At 36.7% G+C, this 26,809-nt stretch overlaps 2 protein-coding genes and 1 long non-coding RNA gene across 3 annotated transcripts in view; 1 reads left to right on the forward strand and 2 right to left on the reverse strand.

Moving 5' to 3' along the window:
• Nucleotides 1-686: 686 nt before the first annotated feature.
• Nucleotides 687-4,391, reverse strand: LOC136246261 (uncharacterized). Its single transcript, XM_066037677.1, has 2 exons — nucleotides 4,213-4,391; nucleotides 687-1,524 (listed from the first exon to the last, which is right to left on the reverse strand). The coding sequence occupies exons 1-2, from the start codon at nucleotides 4,273-4,275 to the stop codon at nucleotides 934-936; spliced, it is 654 nt and encodes a 217-aa protein (XP_065893749.1). The 5' UTR covers nucleotides 4,276-4,391; the 3' UTR covers nucleotides 687-933.
• Nucleotides 4,392-5,646: 1,255 nt separating this feature from the next.
• On the forward strand, nucleotides 5,647-6,823 carry LOC136246262 (uncharacterized). The gene is made up of 2 exons (XR_010696342.1): nucleotides 5,647-6,372; nucleotides 6,425-6,823. It is a non-coding gene; the product is annotated as an uncharacterized lncRNA (long non-coding RNA).
• Nucleotides 6,824-11,185: 4,362 nt separating this feature from the next.
• Nucleotides 11,186-26,809, reverse strand: part of LOC136247604 (uncharacterized) — a 41,826-nt gene continuing 26,202 nt past the window's right edge. Inside the window, exons 5-18 of the mRNA XM_066039367.1 lie at nucleotides 26,287-26,508; nucleotides 24,637-24,698; nucleotides 23,697-23,894; nucleotides 22,877-23,018; nucleotides 22,686-22,831; nucleotides 19,231-19,345; nucleotides 18,939-19,116; nucleotides 18,129-18,256; nucleotides 17,424-17,545; nucleotides 16,854-16,979; nucleotides 15,858-16,060; nucleotides 14,905-15,085; nucleotides 14,497-14,606; nucleotides 11,186-13,033 (exon numbers count right to left, since the gene is read on the reverse strand). Of these exons, the coding sequence (XP_065895439.1) occupies nucleotides 11,407-13,033; nucleotides 14,497-14,606; nucleotides 14,905-15,085; nucleotides 15,858-16,060; nucleotides 16,854-16,979; nucleotides 17,424-17,545; nucleotides 18,129-18,256; nucleotides 18,939-19,116; nucleotides 19,231-19,345; nucleotides 22,686-22,831; nucleotides 22,877-23,018; nucleotides 23,697-23,894; nucleotides 24,637-24,698; nucleotides 26,287-26,508 (3,560 nt within the window). The 3' untranslated portion in view covers nucleotides 11,186-11,406. The remainder of the gene's footprint in view (nucleotides 13,034-14,496; nucleotides 14,607-14,904; nucleotides 15,086-15,857; nucleotides 16,061-16,853; nucleotides 16,980-17,423; nucleotides 17,546-18,128; nucleotides 18,257-18,938; nucleotides 19,117-19,230; nucleotides 19,346-22,685; nucleotides 22,832-22,876; nucleotides 23,019-23,696; nucleotides 23,895-24,636; nucleotides 24,699-26,286; nucleotides 26,509-26,809) is intronic.

Below are 26,809 nucleotides of genomic sequence, written 5' to 3' on the forward strand. Positions count from 1 at the left end.
CCCTTAGAGCTGCTTAACATTTGCATTGTAGGTTACTTTAGGCATCCACAAAGTAGTTATTTGGTATCACTACAACCAGTGAAACCCACAGTCATTTATTCTTGTTCCCACAATCTAAACCCACAATCATTGTTTGCAAAACTCTGTATAAATTGATGTGGTGAATGCAGGTTTGTCTTCCTTCACCTATTAGGTGAGCATCCCAGAGTGGTATATATTACCTATACCATGGCCATTAGGAATTAGCCTGATATATATGCCCAATCCAGAGGGACGCAGGCCCGAGGGCTTGGGCATATATGTCAGGCAAATCCTTCGTGGCCATGGTATAACTATTACATAATACTCACAAGAAAATGCTAATAGAAAAGGTGAACAATTTGAGCATCAGAAACTGACACTCATGCACACAGTGATAACTAACAACTAACAAAAAGATGAATATACAGCTACAGGGCCAGGACTATGACCTTCGTAATGTGGTGTGTATGTATGTTTTATCCAAGTGATCAATATAGTGATCAGTCAAATCTGGAAGTGATCACTCAATACTTGTTACTGTAGCACTAAAGCACTAAAGAACTTACACAATGAATTCATAAAATGAAGCTTCATGCATTGACAATAATATTATGTTAAAGCTTAATTGCATAATTATTCTAATGCAACTCAGTGTGGATCAAAGAACAATCAAGAATGCCATTACAAAGTTGTATTAATATGGCTATCATGGATATGAAAAGAATTGTACAAGGTACAATGCATATTTATACTCCCTGAAACATGCATACAAATACAAAATTAATGCTACATTGCTGCTAAACAACTAATGAATTAGAGTCACTGCACTGCTAAATATGTCACTACTTTACTACAATAATTATGCCAAGGTCAAGAGTCCCAAATTCAGTCCGATGAAAAGATGAACACTCACTATATTCCAACATGAATGTCTACAGCAATGTACCTAAAGTTGTACTTTTCTCCAGCTTCATCATCACTGTAGATATCCAATGTAATAGGTTTGCCCAATGTTAAAGTAGTACTATAAAGTCCTGCAGTAGTATAGGCTCCCTCCACTGCTGTGGCAGTCTGGCAGGTTCCTGCTTGTTGGTGAGTGCTGATAAGGAAATTGTATGTCTGAGGATAGGGATTGGATGTTTCGATCAATGGCCCATAGTGCATTACTTTTCGGTTGGTAAATGATGCACCAGGAGTGCCTTGGGCATGGACACATGGCTCATAACCCTTATAATTATATCGATCAAGAACAAAGAATCCAATAGCTTGAGACCCATCAGATAGAACTATCCAAAAATCACTATCTGTAGTATTACCATATTTGGGGTTGACACCAATAGTGATGTCTGCAACCACATGGTAAAGGAAGGCTCCAAGTGGCACACTAAGCAAACGTTGATATCTTCTAGAGTGATCACACTCAATTGAATCATCAGCTGATATTTCACAATCCTTTGACATGCCACCTTGTGTGGACAAGTACTTAGGCGAAAACAGCAGTTTCTGTTAGAAAGACACACACATTTGATCATAGTTATTTATATAACTGGAAACAGCAAAGATATACAAGTATATAATATTATTATTATGACTGTGTATGCATGTGTGTGTGTGTGTGTGTGTGTGTGTGTGTGTGTGTCTCTGTGTGTGTCTGTGTCTGTGTCTGTGTGTGTGTGTCTGTGTCTGTGTGTGTCTGTGTCTGTGTCTGTGTGTCTGTGTGTCTGTGTCTGTGTGTCTGTATTATATATGTATGTGTGTGTATGTATGTGTGTGTGTATGTATGTATGTATGTATGTATGTATGTATGTATGTATGTATGTATGTATGTATGTATGTATGTATGTATGTATGTATGTATGTATGTATGTATGTATGTATGTATGTATGTATGTATGTATGTATGTATGTATGTATGTATGTATGTATGTATGTATGTATGTATGTATGTATGTATGTATGTATGTATGTATGTATGTATGTATGTATGTATGTATGTATGTATGTATGTATGTATGTATGTATGTATGTATGTATGTATGTATGTATGTATGTATGTATGTATGTATGTATGTATGTATGTATGTATGTATGTATGTATGTATGTATGTATGTATGTATGTATGTATGTATGTATGTATGTATGTATGTATGTATGTATGTATGTATGTATGTATGTATGTATGTATGTATGTATGTATGTATGTATGTATGTATGTATGTATGTATGTATGTATGTATGTATGTATGTATGTATGTATGTATGTATGTATGTATGTATGTATGTATGTATGTATGTATGTATGTATGTATGTATGTATGTATGTATGTATGTATGTATGTATGTATGTATGTATGTATGTATGTATGTATGTATGTATGTATGTATGTATGTATGTATGTATGTATGTATGTATGTATGTATGTATGTATGTATGTATGTATGTATGTATGTATGTATGTATGTATGTATGTATGTATGTATGTATGTATGTATGTATGTATGTATGTATGTATGTATGTATGTATGTATGTATGTATGTATGTATGTATGTATGTATGTATGTATGTATGTATGTATGTATGTATGTATGTATGTATGTATGTATGTATGTATGTATGTATGTATGTATGTATGTATGTATGTATGTATGTATGTATGTATGTATGTATGTATGTGCATGTGTATGTATGTGCCCAGATCCCTGCACTTGCTATTATACCAAATCTGGAAACAACCTTAGGAGAATAAGCCATTGAACTACGTTACGGTATACTGTATGCAAGTAGTATAGCTGACTTCAATAGCTATTGTATACATTCATACCATTACATAAATATGTACATACCTCTGCATTAGGAGTGAAACAAATATTAAATTTTAGGTATTCGAATATTCCTCAAATTAACGAATGAATTAACGAATTATTCTTTAAGAATGTTCTGTATAATTAGGTGCTTGAACAGGACAAAATCACTTTGATTACTACTAAAACTTTAAATGTTAAAAAAGAAAAGTCCTTTACATGTATTATTAAGATGCATATGAAAAATTATATTTTAAAATGACAGTTTTCAGTTGTAAAAATGTTTTCAAGGTTATAATGTGTACATTATCCGATTAACGAATATTTAACGAACAACGAATATTTCTTAACAAACAAATAACAAATATCCGTACTATTCGTTTCAGCCTTACTCTGTATACATATATACACACATACATACATACATACATACATACATACATACATACATACATACATACATACATACATACATACATACATACATACATACATACATACATACATACATACATACATACATACATACATACATACATACATACATACATACATGTCGAATGTTCACGCACACACACAACGGAACACACATGCACACACATACACACAACTGAACACACACACACCAGCACACACAGAGGCATAGCCCCAGCCACTGAGTAGCAGAATTGGCTCAATTTTTACTGAGATTTGCTTAGGTTCCGTTTAAGCCCTAAATGTCTCTGAATAATTATGTTCAGGAAACCCCTCTAATTACGCCCGTGCATCTCGCATACTTTATGTAGCTAGATATAATAAGTAGCTAGTCTAACTATAGCTGTAGGCAGCCGGCATTCCAGCATTTGAATTTTTTTATACCCTAAGATCCATAGCTCAGTATAGCCAGGTACCAGACATAAGGCAAGGCAAACTTGATTAGTAGTATTTCTCATCCCCGCCCGCATCTCTTTTTAACCCACCTCCTCTAATTTCATTATTGTACGTGCACATGTATTTTAATCAGTGCTAAGAAGGCTGGCTGTCATTTTACAGCACAGCAAATGTCAGTGAACGGTGGTAAAACGTAAGTACTAGTTCTTAAAAGGCTTTATAACTAACCTTTATAGTAACAGACAGCTTGAATTACAGTATTTTCTTTAAGGAAGTTTCTTTAATAATGAATAATGAAATATGACCTCCCACCTGCATGGAAATCCAAATTTTTGTGGATGAGAAACAAGTATTCAAGTTTTCCTGGCTTAACTAAGAAGCTGTAGCTAGACTTTTAATTCAGTTTTAAGTCCTAACCTATTGAAAAGTTGGCAACAACCTGATCATACATATATTGCTATATACAGGAGAAAAATCACATAGCTAGCTAGTAAATGATTTTGCAAGAAGAGCTTACCTCTGCAACAGTTGCAGATACGATCAGCAGCAACAGGCACCATATGTGAGTAAAGTTGGTCATCTTATGCAATGGAGCACTGGCTAGACGAATTCCAATAGAAGCTTGGATAATTTGCTTTAGCAGGTTTTGAAATGGCTATAGCTACACTGGCTGCTTAGCTTCTTATATAGCTTAGCTGAGCCGTTTTTCCAGGAATGTGGTGCATCTAATTAAATAGAATTGTTTGATGTAGAAATACATTAAGTGCCAACACTCTATTAAGTGCCAGTCAAATGATGTCTACTAATGTAGCTAGTTACTAAGAATTGTGAAACCTGTTAATTGTTGTTGATCATGTGGTTGCATATAGCTTTATTGACATCAGTGTTACATTAATTATCACATAGCTAACAATCTAATACAGCTTCATTTTAATATTAGCTGGTGACCGCATCGTAATCTTCTTTACCAAAATGGATTTTCCTTGTAAAAACATTACAGCTGTCTGCTATAGCCAATATATAACTATAACATTTTAAAGATGTCAATTCTTTTGTGTGGTTTTAGTCTCCATTCATGAATAATCTATTGTACCAACATATACATAACAGACATACCATAGTACTCCTACCCACCCTAAATATCTGCAATACATCTTTACCAGTCACTTGTACACCTATAATAGTGTATTTACAAGGTTGATACAATAATGGACAGAGACCAAAAGAAATCTTTTAAAAGTTATTGGCTTTGGCAGAGAGATGTAATGTGTTTACATGGAGTATCTATTATGGTTGAAAAAAAAAAGTGTTATGCCTATTCTAAACTATTAACACTCTCAAGATCAATAACAATTACTTAATTACAATTTTATAAATACATTAGCAGACACAGTTTTCGGAGTGCTGGGACTTGACAAAGTGCTGGCACTTCATGTAATTCAAAATGTGATTTTACCTAATAGATATTCTTAGTAAATGTATTAGCACATTTCACTGTTACTAGTTTTAGTGTTACATTTGATATGTTGTCCGGTAGTTTCCTCAAACTGAAATTAAAACGTCTAATAACTTAATCCTTATATCCTATAACATGAATTCGATTTAAGATTAAACTATGATAACATAATTTAACCCATGCAGTGACTTAATTTGAATATAATAATTTAAAGATTACTATTACGAAGTACATTACAAAGCGGTGCAAAATTTCAACTGCTTTTGATCACCTAGCAAAGAGGCTTGATGTATTGACTTTGGGATGCTTGTCTTTTAAGACAATAAAGAGAATTTTAATATGTGGTATAATATATTAACCTGCATGTATACAGGGTACTGTTTGGCATATAAGTTATAGTTTTATATCCCAGTACGAGGGTGATATCATTGCTATTACACGAGTCCGAGGCGGAGCCTCGGACTCGTGTAATAACAATGATATCATCCGAGTATACGGGATATAACTATTTTATATCCCAGTGCGCGGGAGTGCGCAGAAGTTTACGGATAGTAAATTAAGTTTCGGTTTGAGTTCCTGTCACTGTGCTCAAGATTTCGTCCGATTTATGTGGAGATTCTACTTCGTAGCTACAAGAGAGACCTTACATACTGCCTACAAACTGTAGCGAAGGGCGGTGTTATGAAGCAGCGGTTCCAGGTACGATTAGCCTTCGTCAGAAGTTGGTATGGTGGTGTCGCGTGGTGTGCAAGAGAAAAATAAAGACCAACAAGTCTACCCAACTGGAAGGGAATATGGGACATAACACACGTACATACTGAAAACTACACCATACTACTACTTATTTCGAATCCTGGGGTAGAAGATAGAGATTTTTTTCCTTTCTTTGACCCTTTTCTGTTTCACCTTATTGTTAGCTAGGCCATGCATGTAATCTTTAAGTCTCCAGTTCCAGTGTGTTAGGTTAGGTTAATCCAAAGGCTGCAGCACATGTTGCTGTCAGACCTTCAGTGCAGGCCACTGTACAGCTTTAATAATAATAATAAATAATTACCTAACTATACTACTTATTACTACCTACGTACTTAACTTAACCAATGTCAAAGTCAGGAAATTCGTCCCCAGCAGTGAGCGAATACTGGCGGAGTATCATTTTCGCATTGTACCTCCACAAAGCCACAGACAGTTGCTGGAGAAGTTGGCGCCTAGCAAACTTTCGAGGTAAACCGTTTCTAACAGTTGTTCTGTCAGCTATGGATCCTAAAATTGATAGGGTATATGGTGACCAAACACCAAAGGTCTCACATACAAGAGGGATAAAATCTCCTCCATTATCATTCACAATGTCCTGGTATTGGTTGTCCTTAGCTATCTCACCAATAGCAGCGGCCACCCCAGCCTGAGAAGAAGCAGAAGACCAACAAGTGGCTACCATAGTCTGAGATAGAACGGTGAAGCTAGAGGAAGTTAGTTCTTCACCATAGTGACCGTTGTGAGTGATTGCTGGAGCGAAAATCGTCACGGACTATTCTTGACATTTGTTAAACTATCGTATTGGTAACTTGTAGTGTTATTGTGTAAAGGATTAACAGTTTTCTTGTAAGATTTAGCTAGTTTTAAGTGCTGTATTGGTGTGTTTTGTATCAATATTTCCTTATTTGGCTCTTTGTTCCATTGGTAAACAATGCCATTCGCGGTTATTATGATGTCACGAAAGAGACTGGCTGAGTGGCTCCGCAACAGGGTGATAACTAATATATCGTACAGTAGCAGCGCCGCTCTGTCTAGCTGTATGGTAGTTATAACCCAGCGCGGTGCTTTGATACTCCCACGCACTTGGGATGTAATAAACTTTACTTTAGACTCTTACATTATGCAAATACATTCTCAGCAGTTTCATGCTGTTCTCTTTTATGGTGAACCCAGGAATTTTTAATAGATTATGAATTACATTACATCAAGCATACATATCACAAATGTGTATATGAAAACTATATGATGTAGACAAGCCGAAGTGGGCAAGACTGACATGATAGGCAGCTCCAGTATATGAGACAACATACAAAATGTAAAACTACACTGAAATGTGATAGCTAATACATTTACTAAGAATTAGATTATAAATCACTATTACTTTTATTTTGTTTGATGTAGAATTACATTAAGTGCCAGCACTCTGCAGAGCACTGTCAATCGTGTCTGCTAATGTGTTTACAAAGAATTGTAAAATTGTCACTAAAATTGTTATTGATCTTGAGGTTGTTATTAGCTGACATCTGTGTTAGAATATGCATATCACATAACATTCAGTAACATGATATTCTTAACCAAAATGGATTTTCCATGTAAACACATTACCTATGTCTGCTATAGCCAATAGCTTTTTAAAGATGACATTTCTTTTGTGTAGTTTTAGTCTCTATCTACTACCTATTGCACCACATACATACCATAGTACTACTGTCACATCCAGGTATTATACAAGTTTTTAAAAGTTAACATAATATTAATTGTACAGTAGTTTCCACGCTTGATTTTACCACATTAGGTTTACAATGAGAATAGATTATCAATACACTGAATCTTGCACAATATACAAATACACTATTTTAGGTATACAGGATTGTGACTGGTAAAGATGTATTACAGATATGTAGGGTGGGTAAGAGTACTATGGTATATCTGTATGTATGTAGGTACAATTGATATTGGATAGAATAAAGTGATACTAAAATCTCACAAAAGAAAAACCCATCTTTATAAAACTATAGTAGACAGATGGAATGTTTTTAAAAGGAAAATCCATTTTGGTAAAGAATGTCATGATTATGTTGCAGTCGCCAGTTAATACACATGAAGCTGTATTATGATATTGTAATACTGATGTCAATAAAGCTAGCTATGGCAATCACAGGGTCAACAACAATTGCTTAATGATAGGTTTCCTAAATACATTAGTGGACATTTGACAGAGTGCTGGTACTTGACAGAGTGCTGGCACTTGATGTAATTCTACATCAAACAAAACAAAAGTAATAGCTAGTGATTATTAATCTAATTCTTAGTACATTTATTATCACATTTCATTGGTATTTTAGTCATACATGAGCTCCCTAACATGTCACTCTTACCCACTTTACTTGTCTACATCATATGCTGGTATTCTACTTTTCACTTACACATACTGTACACTTGTGGTATAATATTTGTGCTTGATGTACTGTATTGCATAATCTATTAAAAATTCAAATTGAAACAGTTGAAATTGTGTATTTTGTTTTAAGGGTAGCATTCCTAGCTGTGACACTGTCATTATTTAAACTTGTTTGTTCTGCCCTTTCTGTTGCTTCTGCCGTCAAATGATGTGCAGTACGGCAGTAACTTGCTTATAATAATTATGTAGCTGACATGTGATCTACAAATATCCAATAGTTCTCTATGAGTAAAATTAATGTATGTATATTTACCAGTAGGATGTTGTTACTTGTTGCATGTTTCCGTCGTAATACAGGTTTGGAGGATTTTGCTAAGGGGGACACATGGATAGAAGTGACTCCATGCACAGTGTGCAAAACACACTCTGCGAAATGTGAAGCATGAATATATAAGGGGTCTGTGGCTATGCCCCTCCCCTCCTCAAAAAATTTTGAAAAATTAACATCCTGATATTAAATTTGTTGGAAATTTTTGAATGAATTATTTTGATAGTTTAGCACTGAAAGTGCAAATGCTAATAGTAGCTATGTATATAATTACTGAGCTAGAAAACAGAACTAGTATAGCAATTTAGGTCTAGGCTGCTCCCCATGTAAGGAAAGTTTACATTCGGAGATTGAATTTGTGGCAGTTTGACTAAGTAACACTGCAAGTATGAATGCTAACTATATAGTAGCTATATGCTGAGTTATAGGCAACAGAATTAGTTGTATTGTAGTTTAATGTCTAGGCTATTATGCTCACATAGGAAAGTTTGAAAATAAGCTTTCTGGGATTGAATTTGGTGGTAAGTTCAACTGAAGTTTGTAAATGTTTATGAAAATTCAATGTTGAAAGCACAAATGCTGGTAGTTTAAGATCTATAAGCTCTCTAAAAATTAAAACTTTTACGAATAATTAACTACCTCAACTGAAAAATTAGTTAACTGAACTGAAAATTTTATTGAATGTTCAAATATTACATAATGTCTATAGACTATACTAAAGCACAAGCATTGCAAAATAGTTAAACATTGATTTTGGTGGCATGTGGTGTGCAGCATCACATGGATTTTGTGGTAATCCCAGTGACTGTCACTGACCAATTTTGCAATCAGTGACCCTCATTACCACAAAAAGTAGTGACGGTTACTAAGTCAGACTCATTTGTACAGTGTAATGCTAGCATAATAGGTAAAATAATAATGCTATAAGCCTTTGTTTGTAAAATGCACGTCACAAAATTTAATGAAGGTCGACATACCCTAACAACATAGTTGGCAACTCTAATAGAGCAGTCAGATAATTTTTTGACAGTATTTTTACTAAGTTACTGCACAAATCAACCTAATTAATCAATTTTCTGCTAGAAACACATTTAAACAGTTGCTCGATTGCTTTTAACTATCAACTAGTTAAAATTGTACACGTTTCAGTGAAATTAAATGTCCACCATCAATAGTACTCTGTTTCTCAAATTAAAAGCAATTCAAGTTGTTTATCCAGCAAGACCTTTATTTGTGATAGGGTCTCTGAAAGCAGGACATGTGGAGACATAGATTTTGCCTACTTTTCCAAACTTAGGCTGACTCATAACTTTTTATTTCATGTTATGGCCACAAATCAGTTGTGACCGAAATTGTGAAAAGGGGTTTTCCACACGTGTGACAAATCCAACTGTAAGAACTTGAAAGATCATAACTCAGTGCACAAAAAACCTGAAACACTTCCAATCCACTAAGCTATGTTGGTGCTCACAATTTCAAGTCAATAGCCTTTTCCAATTTGACATTATCAGTCATCAAAGTTGTCACTTGTCAACTTGGATGGCTTATGTAAATGGATGGTTTATGCAATTGGCTTTATAGCACAAGTTACAAAAGGCAGATATTCCATCCCAGCACAGAGATATAAACTGTTATGTGAAGGAGTGTACTTTGTGCCCACATGTCCAATTTTTACAGGTATGGTACTTAGTACATAATATTTCAGGAAGGTAAGACAAAAATTGTCACCTCTGTGCAAAACAAGGTGACTTTCATGGTTTTATACTAGTTGTAGAGTGCAATACAAATACTCTAATAGAATAGTCAGTAACTCAGTAATGGAGGTAGCCATTAATTATTTGACCTACTGATTTGTTACACTTCTATTACATCACTGCACAAAACATAATTGTGACCGGATTTGCGAAAAGGTACCTTTTTCACACACAAAATTTGACCCATTTTTTGAACTTTGATTCTTCATAAATTTTTGATCATGGCATATAATTGCCTAGAATTTTCCATGAGTGTTGCTACAGTATCTGGCTACATTTTGATAGTAACAGCAAGTTAATCAGCATAAGGAGTGATGTGGTATATCATTTTGTTTGCTGGTATGTAAAATGTGTGGAAAAGGTACCTTTTCGCAAATCTGGTCACAATTAACATTGAACATTAGGCAGTTAAACATTGTGACATGGTAAAAATAAAATGGATGAGCCTAATCACAACTACGTACATACCAGATATTCATTACATTCCTAGTAATGAATTTAAACTATTTTGTTCTTCTCCATATTAGTGACATATGTTAACATACAGTTCAATGGCATCCAAGACAAAATTAATATCATGACATCAATGTTTTTGTGATCAGCAGCTCATGGTTGATACAGCATCCTCCTTTCCACTCTTAGCTCTTTATGGTACTAAGCTATTAATAAGTGCAGAGAGAAGCTGTATTTTAGTTAAACTATATAAACAATGCAGTGAAACGCAGGCATAGGTGGTTGGGAATGAGAGGAGGGGAACATACTACTTTCATTGCACAATGTACGCTTGTAAGTCAAAAATTTTCAAGATTTGCACACTAACATTATAAAAATATCAGTATAGAAAACACAACACAAGACATGTGATGAACAATATGGTAACACTACACCAAACAATAAAACACTGGGTTCACTAATAGACCACTAGCTGCTAATGACCACTTCACAATTCAGTTATCTATAGCTATGGTAGATAACAGCACAGATAATACATCACTGAGGGGGATATAGGCACAATATAGTTAGTAGAGGAATTCCAGAGTATTGGAGTCACTGTAAAGGTAGCGATTTGATTCTGTTGGCTTAGTAGCTACTTCCTTAGAATCAAATTGGTCTTTCTTCTCACCAGTAACCATAGCTGATGTAGAATTCATATCAGTTTTGGATTTGTAACCCTTATTCTCAACAGAAGACTGCTTATCTGATTCATGCTCATCTTCATCAACATCTTCTAACAGTGCTCCGGTGTTCATTGTGGCATAGGTAGCCCGACTCTTTAATACACCTTTTTTATTAGGTGGGGAACTCTTTGACAATCCAGTTAAGTTATGATCAGATTTTGACTGAGGTACTGAACCTAAAAATGGTTTTTTGCTATTCCTGCTCATTCTTTGACCAATTCTATGAATACTAACAGGTCGTACTTTAGATTGACTACTGGCTTTGGAGGTCATTGATGACTTGTTTACTTTTCTATTGTGGGCTGATAACAAAACAGCTTTTCGCCATTTTTGTTTTGGACTCAATGGCTCATCTGAATCTTCTAGCGAAGATTGTTTGGTAGAGTCAGCTGCACTTCCCATAGCATGTAACACTACATCATCTAAACGTTTAGGCTTCTTACTGATTTGATAAGAGACATATTTTGAAGCTAATTGTAGGATGCGTCGTTTTTCATCCTGAGAAACTGCTGGTTGAACCAATGTGTTGTACTGATTTTTAGCAACTTCTCGAGCGATATTAACACGCTCCTGTAGCTGTTTTTGCCTCAGCCACAAATCATCCGATGCCTTAGGTGGAGATGTTGACCCACTCACTGCATTTATTTCTTGTTGGTCCCATGAAGTAGCATTGGCAGGATCAGTCGCTGACAACATGGTAGAAGTACTAGTCTTTCTCTGTGTTTTTTCACTAGCAGTTGTGACATTAGATGTGTCTGGCTTCCAAATGACATGAACTTCATTGTCATTGAGAAATTTACTCTTGAAACGTGACATATGACGTATATCTTTGGGTTTTCGAGCACCAGAATTGAAATCATGTTTGGTGTGTCTTCTCTTTATTTTATGCTCAGCTTTACTTGCTGTAGCAGCTGAATGAAACATTTCTATTGATGATCTTCCTTTCACCAATCGATTAACTTTAGAAGTATCACCAGTTTCTGGTATACTGCTGGAACTTATCTGCTTCTGAGTACTTTCTTGATCTTTGTCATGCTTTACAAAGGATGGTGGAGTAGATGGATCTAACATTCTATCCAACCGAGCATGTGATTCATTCAAATCTGTATTGCTGGTGACAAGTGGTTCTTCAGGCTTTTCTTCCTCTTCTAGAGTTGGCAAAGTTGATCTATTCTGTTTCTTAATGCTACCAGAACTAATTCTATTAGGATCAATACCAGCTTCTTCTTCTACTGTATCTAATGGAGTTTTGGTTATTCGTGACTCAATGTCATGAGGGCTCTCAAAGTAAAGTTCATCATAACCTTCATTGTCACTTAAAAACTCATCAGAGTCACTCATTGATTCTTCAAATTCAGTCATTGGAATGTCATTTCTTGGGTTTTCACTATCATCATCAAATGGGTTCATTTCAACATGAGAATGGGATTGTGAAAACTGCTCAAAATCTGACAATTTACCTGGTGTGCTATGAAAACACAAACAGAAAATTACTCCATGTTCCAAGTGTGTATACCACTTTTACACCTCAGATCAAAGGAAACCACAGGGCATATTTCAAATATTTCCCTGACCACAGTATAGATATCGCCCTGTGGTTCGGGTGATATCATGATATAACCCTTACCACAAATGCCTTTGATGCTAAGGCAGCTACAAATCATCAGTTCCCTTAGATTATTTATATATTATTGAGCTAATTAAAACTTTTTATTATGGGTTTGAGTTTAACATATAGGCTTAACTGGCCAAGCAATCTTTTCAAGGAGAATTAATTGAATGAATCATCATCAGCTACTACTCACCACTAAATAATTGTTTGCACAATGTTGGGGATGGTTTTCTATACAGCACATTTCAACCATGTGACAAGATGGCTTAGACTTTCTCAAGGTCAATAACTTATACTCTTCAGCACTTACTTTTAGCAGTTTAAACTATTTCAGGCATCCTTAACTGGATTACTTGGCTAGCACTAAAACCAGCAAAACCCACGATCATTTCTTTTTTGTGAATACCACAGCCCAAATTGAAACCCACAATCAATATCTAGATACCTTTGTATAAAAGTAATGTGGTGACTGTAGGTTTGTCTCTTCACCTATTAGGTGAGCATACCCAAGTTGCATATATTACCTACCTGTATACCATAGCCAGATTTGCCTGATATATATTCCCGCACCCTCGGGCATAGGCATACATATCAGGCAAATCCCTAGTGGCTATGCCATAACTATTAAGTATGTATGTATGCATGTATGTAATCATAACAGTTATGATTACAAGATTGAAAGTTGCTAAAACAAATGATTAGCAACTCACTGCATACACACAATAGTCACACATGTATAAATAGAAGATACTCAAATTCCACTTGATATGCTTAGAATTAGACAATTAACTTGATAAGGGTCATAACACTAGAGGGCACGTTTTATTAGTGGGGTAGTCAGAAGTTGAATTGTGACTGAATTTTGGAAAATCACCCACATGGACACATGTGAAATTTCATGTTTAGTGGGTTACTAATAAGAGCAGTGCACAGTTTCGAAAATATTTCCAGACTTTTCCTGTAATTTAAAATATTGAGAATGGCTTAAAACCATCAACAAGTAGATTTGCACTATAAAGTTTGGGATTTTATTATTAAATATTTTATGTGTCAAATGTGCTCATATGAGTGATTTCCACAATTGAGTCACAATTATGTAGTAAAGAGGAGAATGAATTACACATCCGATTACTCAACCAATTATCACATACACCGTCTGTTGTGACAGGCTAGTAGTAGCTAAATTCTAAAGATTAAAGTATTAGAGATGTTAGTCATGGTCACTACTATTATATACATATGACCGTGTAAGGGACACTTACTTTTGGAATGTATAAAACAATCAATACTTCATTTTATTTCCTTTTCTAATGTCTTACCTAAAGAACATGGATTTAACTCGTCGAAGTGCTGGACCAAAGTCAGCGTGTCTAATCCACATTGCTATCACTGCTAGTAAGAGGTAAGCAACTGTCATTGCCAGCAATATCTGTAGTGATAACAAATCATACATATTATAATGAAATTAATAATATCTGTGCTGAAACAAAATATTGTAGTAGACATTCTGTAGTCAGTTTATCAACTGCATCAGATTTTGTGCAAAAATTAGTAGGAGAGGGGCATATTTTATGAATATTAGAAATTCCAAAACCTTCAGTATACTAATACAAATAAAAACATGAACAAGTGTCCTGATCATCAAGGTGCTCTGGTGTCCTGATTTCAGCGGTCTGAATGGTCCCTACTTTTGACTTCCACTGTATATTATACAAGTTCGCACTCACCATCACATGTAGAACAGGGTTAGTCTCATTGAAATTGAACTGAGTCAATGTGTAGTCACCAGTAGAGACGTAACATTCCAGTTCATTACCTGCACAATTTGAGTCAAACTCCTTCAACAGTAGATAAGCAGATGATGAGAAACCATAGTAGTTAGGGTTAATAAAGAATAACCATCGATACCTGTACACAAGTAAAGGAAATAGTAGTCAATTAAAATGATAATATTAGTGTCTGAGTGCTACTGATGTACAAATGTGGCATCTAATACAGTTACATGGATACAAAGTTCACACTACTTCTCTGTACAGCATGGCACAGTTCACAATAAACTGTAATGTAAATTGACTGAAGTAGTCAGGTCCAAAAGGTTGGCTTGCACAGTGTAACCTTGGTTAAGATACAATTCCAGGACCCACACACCACGTTAATAATAATGATTTGCTTTTGTTGGACACTTGGCCTTAACATACCAGTAGAGCAAATCAACAAAACATTAGGTAGTCTACCAGAAGCATGGAACAATGTATGTACTGTTGCTATATTACTGTTGCTATGTTACTGTTATAGCATGAAAGATATTGATTTGTACAGTATTCTGTAGCACTCACTAGCAAACCAAAGTTGCAGTAACACCAGCTTGGTCAGTACTGTTTAACCAAAAATTTCTAATGCACTACACACTTGTTCTATGTAGCTTATTGTTGATTGGCTTGCTGGCAACTCTAATAGTTTGTTAAGTGTACAGTAGTAACACGAAGAAGAAACAACATCAAGCTACATTGTTACAGTATCTGTGAACAGGGTGTGTGACCTTGATTTATAACACCATCCCCTGTCCTTCATTTGGACTCAAGTGCCTGCCAAGTTTGAGTATGGATAAAAACAAAGTAGATACTAACATTCAGTCACATTTTTGTCATTATAATTGTTGTGAATAAGCAGCACAACTCACCAAGGAGGCATGGAATCACGAGGTATAAAGAAGCCACTGGTAAAACCAGCCACTGAACTAATTACAGGTGACAGGCGGAATGCTACACTGGGGAATGCACAGAGTATAAACATCAGTAGAGCAATCCATGTCTGGTTGAGAGCCATGTTGACAACTAACACTTTAAGGTAAACCTCCAAACTGTATGATGACACCATTATCACCTGTAGTGGGGATATCAATGGTAATAATATATATATATATATTATCTGTGTATGTTATGTTGTATTATACACACATATATATTATGTGACTGGGTTTGGGAAAGCTGATCATATTGCCCATGACTTGATTTTTCACCAAAAACACAAAGCTATACAAACTATCAAATTTCACAATAAAAATCAGCACGACTTGAGTGGTCTGCTTTGCTTGCTGTTCCCAAGCCCAGTGCTGATCCATACAAGCAGTCTGGGGCCCTAATGGACATTTGGCCAATGTCGGGATAGTTACATGTGGCTGTACAGCTGCGTGGTATTGAATAAAGACCGGTGCTGTAAATATTTTTTTTTTCATTTTAGCCAGTTTTAAGACCTAAATGGACCATAACTTCATTCCAACACCTTCCTTTTAGTTCTAAAACAGCCTCTTTTCCCTCCTCCGGCCAAATGGTGTAAAACATGTGAAAAATTAGTACACGTACATAGCTTTAACCATTGGTGAGCTACATCACACTGAATAATTAAAAACAAACATTACTTGATACTTTTTAATGGGTAATAATACCAGTTTTCCCAGACTAAGTCACACATACAGGACTGTATTTATCCACAATGGAGGGACACTTATACTTAATATGACAAGGAGCTTGCTACGTATATACTTGTCAACATGATGTCAATGGCAGCAGCTACTAAAAGCAGGATGTTAAAGGTGTGTGAACTGGATTATAAGAAAGCAATGCCTGCCTTGCTTACAATGGATAAAAACTGCATATAATCACACATATTCACTCACCAGAAGGTACAATATTCCACCACAGAGAATTACTGGTATTAGTCCAAGAAATACAAATCTAGTAAATCCCTGAATGACCAGATCAATAGAGTGTCCTATACCGTCACTGTGTTCTAACTGGTACAGCTGTACAGAAAGAGTGTGATAACAAATGTAGTACAGTATTCATAGACAATTAGGTTTATTACATCTCTGGTGACATCACTAATAGGCAATGTTTGTATTGAGTACTTAATTAAAAAAGTTTAAATAACTATAAAGGAAGCTGTTAATAATTATATCTCACAAATTTGAAATGCAGAGTTGGTAAGATATGGCTACTGAAAGTCTGGCCCCAAAACGACCATTTTGCATGCATAAGTTCATTAGCATACCAGTCCTGTGTAGTAGAATGACATCACTTTTTAAATTCCACATAATTATGTAAAACAGTATATCCCAGCATATAGTACATCTACTGAATCTCTACACAACACATCTCTGCAGTATTATGCATGCAAATTCTAGTATACATCTGCAATACATATACTATACATGTACTGTACATATATGTAATTCCCAATGTCTTACAGTGAGAGCCTGGGAGTAGTACTTGTGCATGATGGGGAACATGAAGAGAGCACTAGCCACTGAGTACACACAAAATCCTGATACTATCAGTAAAGCTGTTGTGGTCTGAATATATACTGTACCTATTGGGGAAGATGAAGACAATGTGTGCAGTGTTATAAACAACAGAACTTAGTGTATGATAGAGAATTAAATTATTGACCTAGAATATGGTAAAAGGTTATCTGATGGGCTTGTTACTGAGTGTAGCATACTGTAAAGTGGCTAGAGCCTCTCCACCTAAGGGGAGGTTCTTACCATTTTATAGTCTAACAAAAAAATCCAGCTGTATTTCAGCACCTTTCAGTTTAAACTGTTACCAAAATTCACTTACAGGGACCAATTCCCAAAACTTTAAACACTGCTTTTCTTTTCCCTGTCACTTTAAAACATTATAATTAATTATGATCCTTTCTCAGTAAGGGTCTCAAAGTTTTCATGTTTGACTGATCTCATGTTTTAAATTTATCACCTTAAAATTACACCAAGTAATAATAGTGAGTACATTGTGACCAAATTTCAAGTGGTTATCTTATTAATTATTAATAAGTTAAGTTATGGGTTTACTGAGTATATATGCAATACAAAAGCTATAAGACCCCTTTTTGCAGTCACATAATTATACAAACTAATATACTACATTACAAATGAACATACACAACTAACCAAGTAGAAATCCATAACCTAAGAAGATCACAGGAAGATAGGCTAGTTGTGGTATAGTGGTTCTCAATGCAGCTCTGGTCTCCAGTGTTGCCATACGAGTAAATCCTGATCCCTGATTTTCCAATACCCTGAAATGTGATGGCACAAAGTAATACCAAGTTATCTGACGAATCACAATCAAAGTGTAACTGGCTGCATACAAGTGTACAAATGACAACCGATAAACTGTTCTCCTGTTCCCAACATATTCGGTTGCAGTGAACTGGTAATGACATAAACAAGAGTTTGTCATTTGCATGCTTACAAATTATATTGTATATACATGTATGTGACCCGGTTTGCAAAAAGGGGTCTTATAGCCTTTCCAATTGCATGTACTTGGCAACCTGTAACTTGACTTGTGGATGTGGTATCACCTTGAAATTTGTTCCCCTTACACCCCTAACATAGCACTGTGGCTTGGTGTAATATGAAGATGATAGGTTGAAATTATGAGGAGTTATGATAAGTCAAACTCGACAATGTGGAAAAGCTATAAGACCAGACCGGGTCACATAATAGTTACGTATATCAATGATGTGCTATATCTTTATAATTATAATGTCTATATAATACTTTACAGCAGATTGTATGGTCCCCCAGAAACGTTAGCAGTGAAAGGGTTTTATTAAGGGTCAATAGACACACTTTATCCAATCCAAACAAAACCTTTAGTGTTGTGCTCAGTTTGCAAAAAGTGTGAAAGCTTTATTGCACAAACACATTCTACAAATACTCAAAGTTGTATCCCACATACACACACACGCACACCTCTTCTTTCCGAACAACATGTAATTGAAGCCATCATTTCCTCTATCAGTTGTCTCCTCCTTCTTCTCCTGTGACATCTTTATCACTTCAAACACAGCCTTTGGATCACCAGAATTTTCGTAGTATTGTAAAATGGCCTCCCTCCACTGGCTGTTACCCAACATGTCCATAATAACATCTACAAGCAGAACAAATAAAATTATCAACATATGTGGTTATTATATATAACTACAAAAAAAAGTTAAGTCTGGCTCTATAGCTACAGTATTATACATAATCCATGTTCATTTACCTGCAGGATTCTGGTCCTCCAATTGAGGCAGTACAAGTCCCTTTTTAAAAAACTGAGTGTTCAATGCCGTTATGAATACTTCATAAGCCTTCAAAGGACTACCGTGGTAGGCTACCTGTAATGATACACACCATGTCAAATTCTTGAGGTAAATAGAGAGGTGAAGACAGTAATACAGTACTCTACTACCAGCCCATGAGCTGTGTACACACTAAGCACATACTAACACAAAGTACATTATAAAACATACTGTACAAGAGCCTAGTGTGTCTCAAAACACCAACCACACATAATATAATGTAGCATGTTCATACTGTTTAGTGGCAGTGAAAGTAGTTAATGTGAGGAGGGCTGACCAGAGTATAGAATCTCTGGCAGCAGGGGGCCCAGAAGCTGTAGCCCCTTACAATAGCTTTTATGATATCTCAAAGTTCACCAGAAGTAATGTATAGGTACAATTGCATTTCAACTAAAGCACCAACTTCTTTAATCAAAAGTATTTTTTAAATGCTATTTGTAGACAAACCCTTTGGACAAAGTTTTTAGCTGTTGACTACAGGGCATACAGTATTTATGAGCAGTACAAACAGCCTTTAGACACCTGGAAACACTTGGTATAGTGGTAGGATATCAACTCTTAATGTGAGAGGTCAGTGGTTCAATTCCTGCTGTATGCAATTCTTTTTCATACATTTAGGAACATAATTTTTATGAAGCTCTTTGACTGCTCTATTAGGGTATTTGTACATTCTATAAGACTAGATCAGTCTTTTTTATGGTTTTCAGCCCTACTCCAAGAAGTATAATTTTCATTCTGAGGGGGGTCTGCTACCTATGTGTATAACGGGAATGACTCGCAGAAGAAAACATTCGCGTATTTCGCGATTTTAAGTGCATTTGCGAATGTTTTCTTGCTAAATTTTTCCTACAATTAAAAAAGTTTTTCTCATGGGTCAGTTGATGTAGCATTCATGTAACGATTGCATAAGCGGGTAGCTACTTGCTACTCGCTAAACTGCATGCGTGACGGTATAGCCAGTGAGGCGCAGGACCGTGGCGTGTGATTCGAACAGAGATTCAAACGGTCCAATCAGTGCTACTAAAAGGAGCAAATATAATGGTAGCCCAGCGATTCTCTGTGCCGGAATGGCATGTCTTAACCTAGTCTGGCGCCGCCCGCCCCTTCGCATAAAGTAAGGGTCTGGTGAAATACAGATACTAAATCATTTCTAGCGCCCAGATTTGGCGCTAGCCAATTAGTGCATGCCAATGATGTTCACACAGAAATTGCCTTGGCAACACAATGCTTTTGTTCGAATTGAAGTGCAATCATCTGACGTAACAAACAATACGTACGCAATGGTGTGTGTAAAGAGTTTCCAGAGATTTCCCCCCTGGGTGTATTGGTGCTACAGTCAACCTGCTGAGCTGAGGTTTGGCCACAGGCGTATTCTTGCTTCCACAGGTGTCCAACAGGGAGATCCTCTTGGTCCCTTACTTTTTTCTTTGGTGTTGGTGCAATTTCTTTGTTCCATCTCTTTTAGTGAAACATGTCTTCTTAACCTGTGGTATTTAGATGATGGCACATTTATAGGTACTAGATCTTGTCTTCACACATTACTTTCACATTTTACTGAGTCGGGTCCCAGTTTTGGTCTTTACATCAATCTATCCAAGTGTGAACTATACTGGCCTTCTGGTGACAGTTCTTTTCCTAACTTTCATCCTGCCATCAAGCGTATCAACCCCAAGAACAGTAGTTTGGAGCTTCTTGGATCTCCTATTTGGGGACCTCCACAGTTTTACGATGCCTTTTTATCTGTTCAATTTGATAAAATAGTTGCAATTCAGGATAAATTGGTTGACCTTGAGGACCCTCAAGTAGAGTTGCATCTGCTTAGGAGCTGTCTTAGCGTTTGCAAGGTCACTCACCTTTTACATTGTGTGCCATCTTCCTCTTTGGGTTCCTTTCCCTCACATTTTGACCTTAGGTTGCGAGAATGCCTTAGTAGAATCTTGTGTTGTGGAATTTCTGACAGTAGTTGGACACAAGACACCTTGCCATTTAGGTTAGGAGGCTTGGGCCTATGTGAATCTGAGCGTTCTGCTGCTCCTGCATTTGTGGGGTCCTGTAATTCTTCCCGTATTTTATTGCCTTATTTAGTGGAAACTTTTGATGTTTTTATGCCATTTCCCGGGGAGGATTGTTCCCTCGCTTTCTTCAAAGGTATGTCTGTTTCTGTGTTGCAAAACTCCTCTCAAACTGACCTTCAAGCCATTTTAGATGATTCACTTTTTAAACAGCTTGTAAGCAGTTCCACCATTCGTGATCAAGCACGTCTGTGTGCTTTATCACATTCTTCTGGCACCAGCAGTGGTTGGCTTAAAGCACTTCCACAGCCTGCTTTGGGTCTAGCTATTCCTCCTCACGATTTTACTATAGCTTTACGTTTGTGGCTTGGCATTCCTTTGTTCCCTTCTTTACCACTCTGTACTTGTCTATCTGTCATTGACCAGTTTGGTGATCGTCTGCTGGGGTGCTCTCATGGTCCCTTGAGGATCCAGCGTCATAATGCTTTAGTGTCTGTTGTACACCATGCCTTGCTCCAAGATCACCCTGGTGTTCTGAGGGAGCAAGGCATTCCATCTGACCGATCTCGTCCTGGCGACATATACCACCCTGACTTTCATCTTGGTCGTCCTGCCTATTTTGATCTCTCCGTCAGGAGTACCACTCAATCTGCTGTCATATCTTCTGCTTCTTCTCAGGCTGGGGTGGCCGCTGCTGTTGGTGAGATAGCTAAGGACAACTAATACCAGGACATTGTGAATGATAATGGAGGAGATTTTATCCCTCTGCTGAGGACGAATTACCTGACTTTGACATTGGTTAAGTTAAGTACGTATAGGTAGTAATAAGTATATAGTTAGGTAATAAGTAGTAGTATGTTGTAGTTTTCAGTATGTACGTGTGTTATGATCATTCTTTACAATAAAACAATACGTACGCTGTCTAATTGAATTCCTTTTGAAATGATTAGGTATTTGTATTTCACTAGACCCTTACTTTTTGCGAAGGGGCGGGCGGCGCCAGACTAGTCTTAACCTTGGTTTTAGTGCGGCCCCCCGGATGTAGGCGTACATGTACCTATCGTCCGCGCTCATTATCGTGAACGGCTACTTCTCCAGCGAAACAGCGATCATGCATGGCTACTAGTATGCGTAGTACGCAACATGTCAGAGTCAGCCATATAGTCGAGCGTTCCCTAGCTATCCATGGAAAAAGGAAAAAAAATAAATTCGTTGTGGGTGCGCACCCAACTTTATGTCGCTAACGTTTTCTTGCGAATGAGGAAATAGTAAATTATTCGCGAATGTTTTCTTCCACGAACCATTCCCGTTATACGGTATACTTTATATACACAGCAACACTACACTTTCACTACACTCCACACCTGTCCTTCACACAACATTATTAATCTGGTGAACATGTGGAAGATCTCCATACGAGGTTGATGGATGGTCATGATGACAGTTCGTTGTGATTCAGCCAATTTGTTCATGTAGGTTAGTAGTTCATATGATGAAGCAGAGTCCAGACCTATACAAAACATGTAACATTATCAATGTGTTAGGTGATGTGTACCTGAGGTAGGTTCATCAAGGAAGATGACACTTGGTAGTCTCAACAATTGTAGAGCTATAGTCAACCTCTTCTTCTGTCCACCACTTAGTCCTGGACCAACTGTACCACCAACTACAATATCAGCTAGTTCTTGTAGACCAGTCTGGAGGAGATATTAAGTGAATACCAGAAGCATACAGCCAGACATTTTTTGATGTTAGAACTTTGCTAAATCATGCTATAGCTAACAATGGAATAACAAAAACACACAGTTTAGTGCATTTTATACCAGTGGAGCTGTAACCGCACACCGTTTGCAAGAAGCAAAATGGAATACCATAATTATTAGATGATCTAATTGAATCACAATATGAAATGTTTAATTGTTTTCAGCATAATAGGAATATGTATTTTAATGATTATCTGTGTTATCAAATATGGTGACAAATTATAACAAAATAGATGTCAGCTGTTCATAGCTTTATTGTCCAGTACCAAAATGCTAATGCTTTGCCAATAATAATATTATTATACACTGTTACATTGCTTTATGCTCAAAGTAATAATAATGCCCCATAATATCGATCTTTAATATTGACTTAAAACTACCTTTGTAAAGTGTGCAAAACGAAGGTAAAATCTGGGTTGTTCATATCTTGAGAATAGCTTGGGTGATTTCGCTTACAATTGGTATAAGGCTTGCCTTGAATGAGGGCTGAGCTGCATAAATGTAAAACTACCATAGTGGCTCTTGTTTTTCCTGTTACTTGATAATACAAAGGTGTGATGAGTCAGCTTTCTTGGGCAGCTAGATACCCTACCGTGTGTCTTGATCACCTACCCCATTCATGACTTGTTCAGTTCGTTCAAACTTTTCTCTCATAGAGAAGGATAGTCTCATCTGGGCAGCTAGTGTCAGGTTCTCCCTCACAGTCAGTTCCTCATAATAAGGCATTGCTAGTTGTAGTACATAACCAGTATTGGCTATATACCAGTCTCTAATATCATCCAGTCTGTGTCCATTAATAAATATGCTGCCCTGTAGGGAAAGGTATCCATATAAGTGGGTATACACATGTATGCATATACACAATACATACCAGAGGCATAGCAATAAAATTTAAATTGAGGGTGCTATGCAGGGTGGTGACTGGTTGATACAATTTGTACAATCTGTAAAACTCACTCAGTATGCGGAACACACATTTTCTGGAGGAGTCTGGAGGTATGCCCTGACAGGAAATTTTTGATTAGCTTTTCTCATTAGCTTTTTGAGATTTAATTTCATAACACGTTCGCTTTTTTATTAGTTAGTAAATGACTGCTCTATTAGAGTATATCAATCTTCAGAGGTGGAGAGGCTATATAAGCCCCCTCTAAAACCCCCTATTGCTACAGCTATGCATACAGCAGTATATAGGTAGGTTGATTTTGTTTCATAGTTGCATGAGGTACAGCGAAGCTAACTGGCCAACTTATTTACACACATACACCTAAGACCTACTCATTATAAAGTACAGTAGGTCCCAAACATTCGTAGCTAAAGTGTGCTTTATAACCTCATTATAATGACCATGTCAAGTAGGTCCCAGACATTGCTAAGGTGTACTTCATGACCTCATTAATAAGACCACCTCATTACAGTGGCCTTATCAAGTAGGTCCCAAACATCTAAAGTATACTTCATGAACCCACTAACAAGACCAATTGTAATGACCATGTCAAGTAGGTCCCAAAGATATGGTCAAGGTTTGTACAGGGATGTAAAAGAATGCACTCACTTTGATGTTGCCATACTTCCTCCGACCTGTAAGCAGATCCAGAAATGTAGTCTTGCCAGAGCCTGTGAAGAAACACTGCTTACAAGTGCATATTAAATACCGAGAGTGAATATAAAATAAAGAATCAATTTGAACTACAGAGTAACACTTGCACATATTAAGCCTTGCAAAATGCAATACACACAAATAGTGTACAGATAAAATATCACCGTGGTATCACTACATGGTTGGCCTACCTATGTTAAACTGTGACAATTATACACTACCCATCTGGTGCTGGTAAACCTTTTTGCACCATAGGAGATTATACCACACTTCACAGCTGAATGTGTACAGCGAGGTACACAAGGAAGCTAACTTCTCCTGTCATGTGATACATGGACAGTTGGTTGACTCAAAACACAATCATGCATGTATGGAGATGATGCTGTTGTGCTCATAAAATTGAGCACTAGGTTTTTAATTACCATCTTTGGTCAATAATTGCTCTATGTGACTGGGTCTGCAAAAATAGGGCATGTGGGCACAAACTACACCTGTCACACAACAGATCATATCTCAGCAATGAAATAGAACATTTGCATTCTGTATAATAGTTAGACGTCAAGAACCAGGGTTCTACGGGATTTAGAAAACTTGAAGGCCCTGGGCTGTAGCGCCTGAGCACAGCGAGGGCGCTACTAAGGGCCTGAGGGTTTTCTAAATCCCGTAGAACCCAGTGGTTCTTGACGTCTAACTTTTTTAGATTACAACTCGTTATTGTACCTTGAGTTGACAGCTGCTTGTAAATAGGAAATGTATGGCTAATTACTAGAAAAAAGCCCTCTACACCCCCCTACATGGCGGGACAACAGCGTGGCTGTTGCTACCCGTTTAAACGCCCATGCGTTGCCAATGTTACAGGCGCGTGCTATGTATCGAAGTACTGGACTCAGCGAGTGGACTACAACTCATTGTTGCTGTTGTTGTGCCTCGACAGCTGCTTGTAAGCAAGTAATGTAGTGTTGATTAGTACAAACAAGCCCATTACACCTCCCTCTAATTCAGTACGGCTGTTACTAGCCATTTAAATGCCCATGCGTTGCCAATGTTACAGGCGCGTAATTATCGTGTTTCGTATCGCCTCAGAGCGTGGTCTCTATTGGACATGACCGTGGCTCTACGAGATTTAGAGACCATGTTTTCAGCCAATCAAATTTCAGTATCAAACTTGTTGTAGTCTAAAACTTGTTGTTATATTGCTAATTGAATGTGTAATAAGTATTGGAAATTGCATGGCCATAGTATGATGACATAAAAGTTACGAAAGTTAGAAAAACAAGGCAAATTTTATGTGCCCACATGCCATGTTTTTGCAGGCCCGGTCACAATATTTATTTACATTGATGTCTTAGTGATCATTGGTCTCCTTTTCTTTTAGCAGCTGATTGCTACGTTTTTACAGTGTACCTGGTAGTAACGTGACTATTCCATCAAATTCTTGACTACTCTTTAGAGTACATTTAAGTCTTTAAGACATTGTGCAAATCATAGACTTTATTACTGTTAAAACTTTACACCAACATAATACCACACATTCCCATTATTCTAGAAATTATGCCAACATAATCATCATTGCTTTCTTATGTATTCTATGCACAAAACCTGTACCTGATGGTCCCATTATAGCAACAAGTTGTCCAGGGTTAAAATAGAGGGAAATTCCTTTCAGTATCTCCTTCACCTTCTGTGGAGGCTTTAAACGTTTCTCCTTAAGTCCAGCATCACTAACTTCAGGATAAACAAATGCCTCTTTAATGGGCAGTAGAGGGAAGGCACCATTGAAAATTTGACTATTCTCAGATTCCATATTGTCTAGTTGACCATAACTTGCTGTAAGGAGAGGACAAGTACCACAAAGGAATTAAAACATTCCAATTGAATGTGTGGAAGACTTTTTTCTGTTCTATTAGGGAGTGTTAATCTGTTTTAGTGAGAAATACAACTTGGGATTATTACTGTAACAATGTAACCTCTTGCATGTTAATCGCCATTTTAACATGCTACAGTTATATATGAGTGAAAACCTGACATGTTTGCATAATTCTGTTTTTGAGAAAAAATGCCATTGAAATACATTGGGTAAAAAACAAATGTTACCTACATAAATATTTTCATGCATGCTTTAATCTCG

This window comes from Dysidea avara, chromosome 2 (assembly GCF_963678975.1).
Source record: "Dysidea avara chromosome 2, odDysAvar1.4, whole genome shotgun sequence".
NCBI lineage: Eukaryota > Metazoa > Porifera > Demospongiae > Dictyoceratida > Dysideidae > Dysidea > Dysidea avara.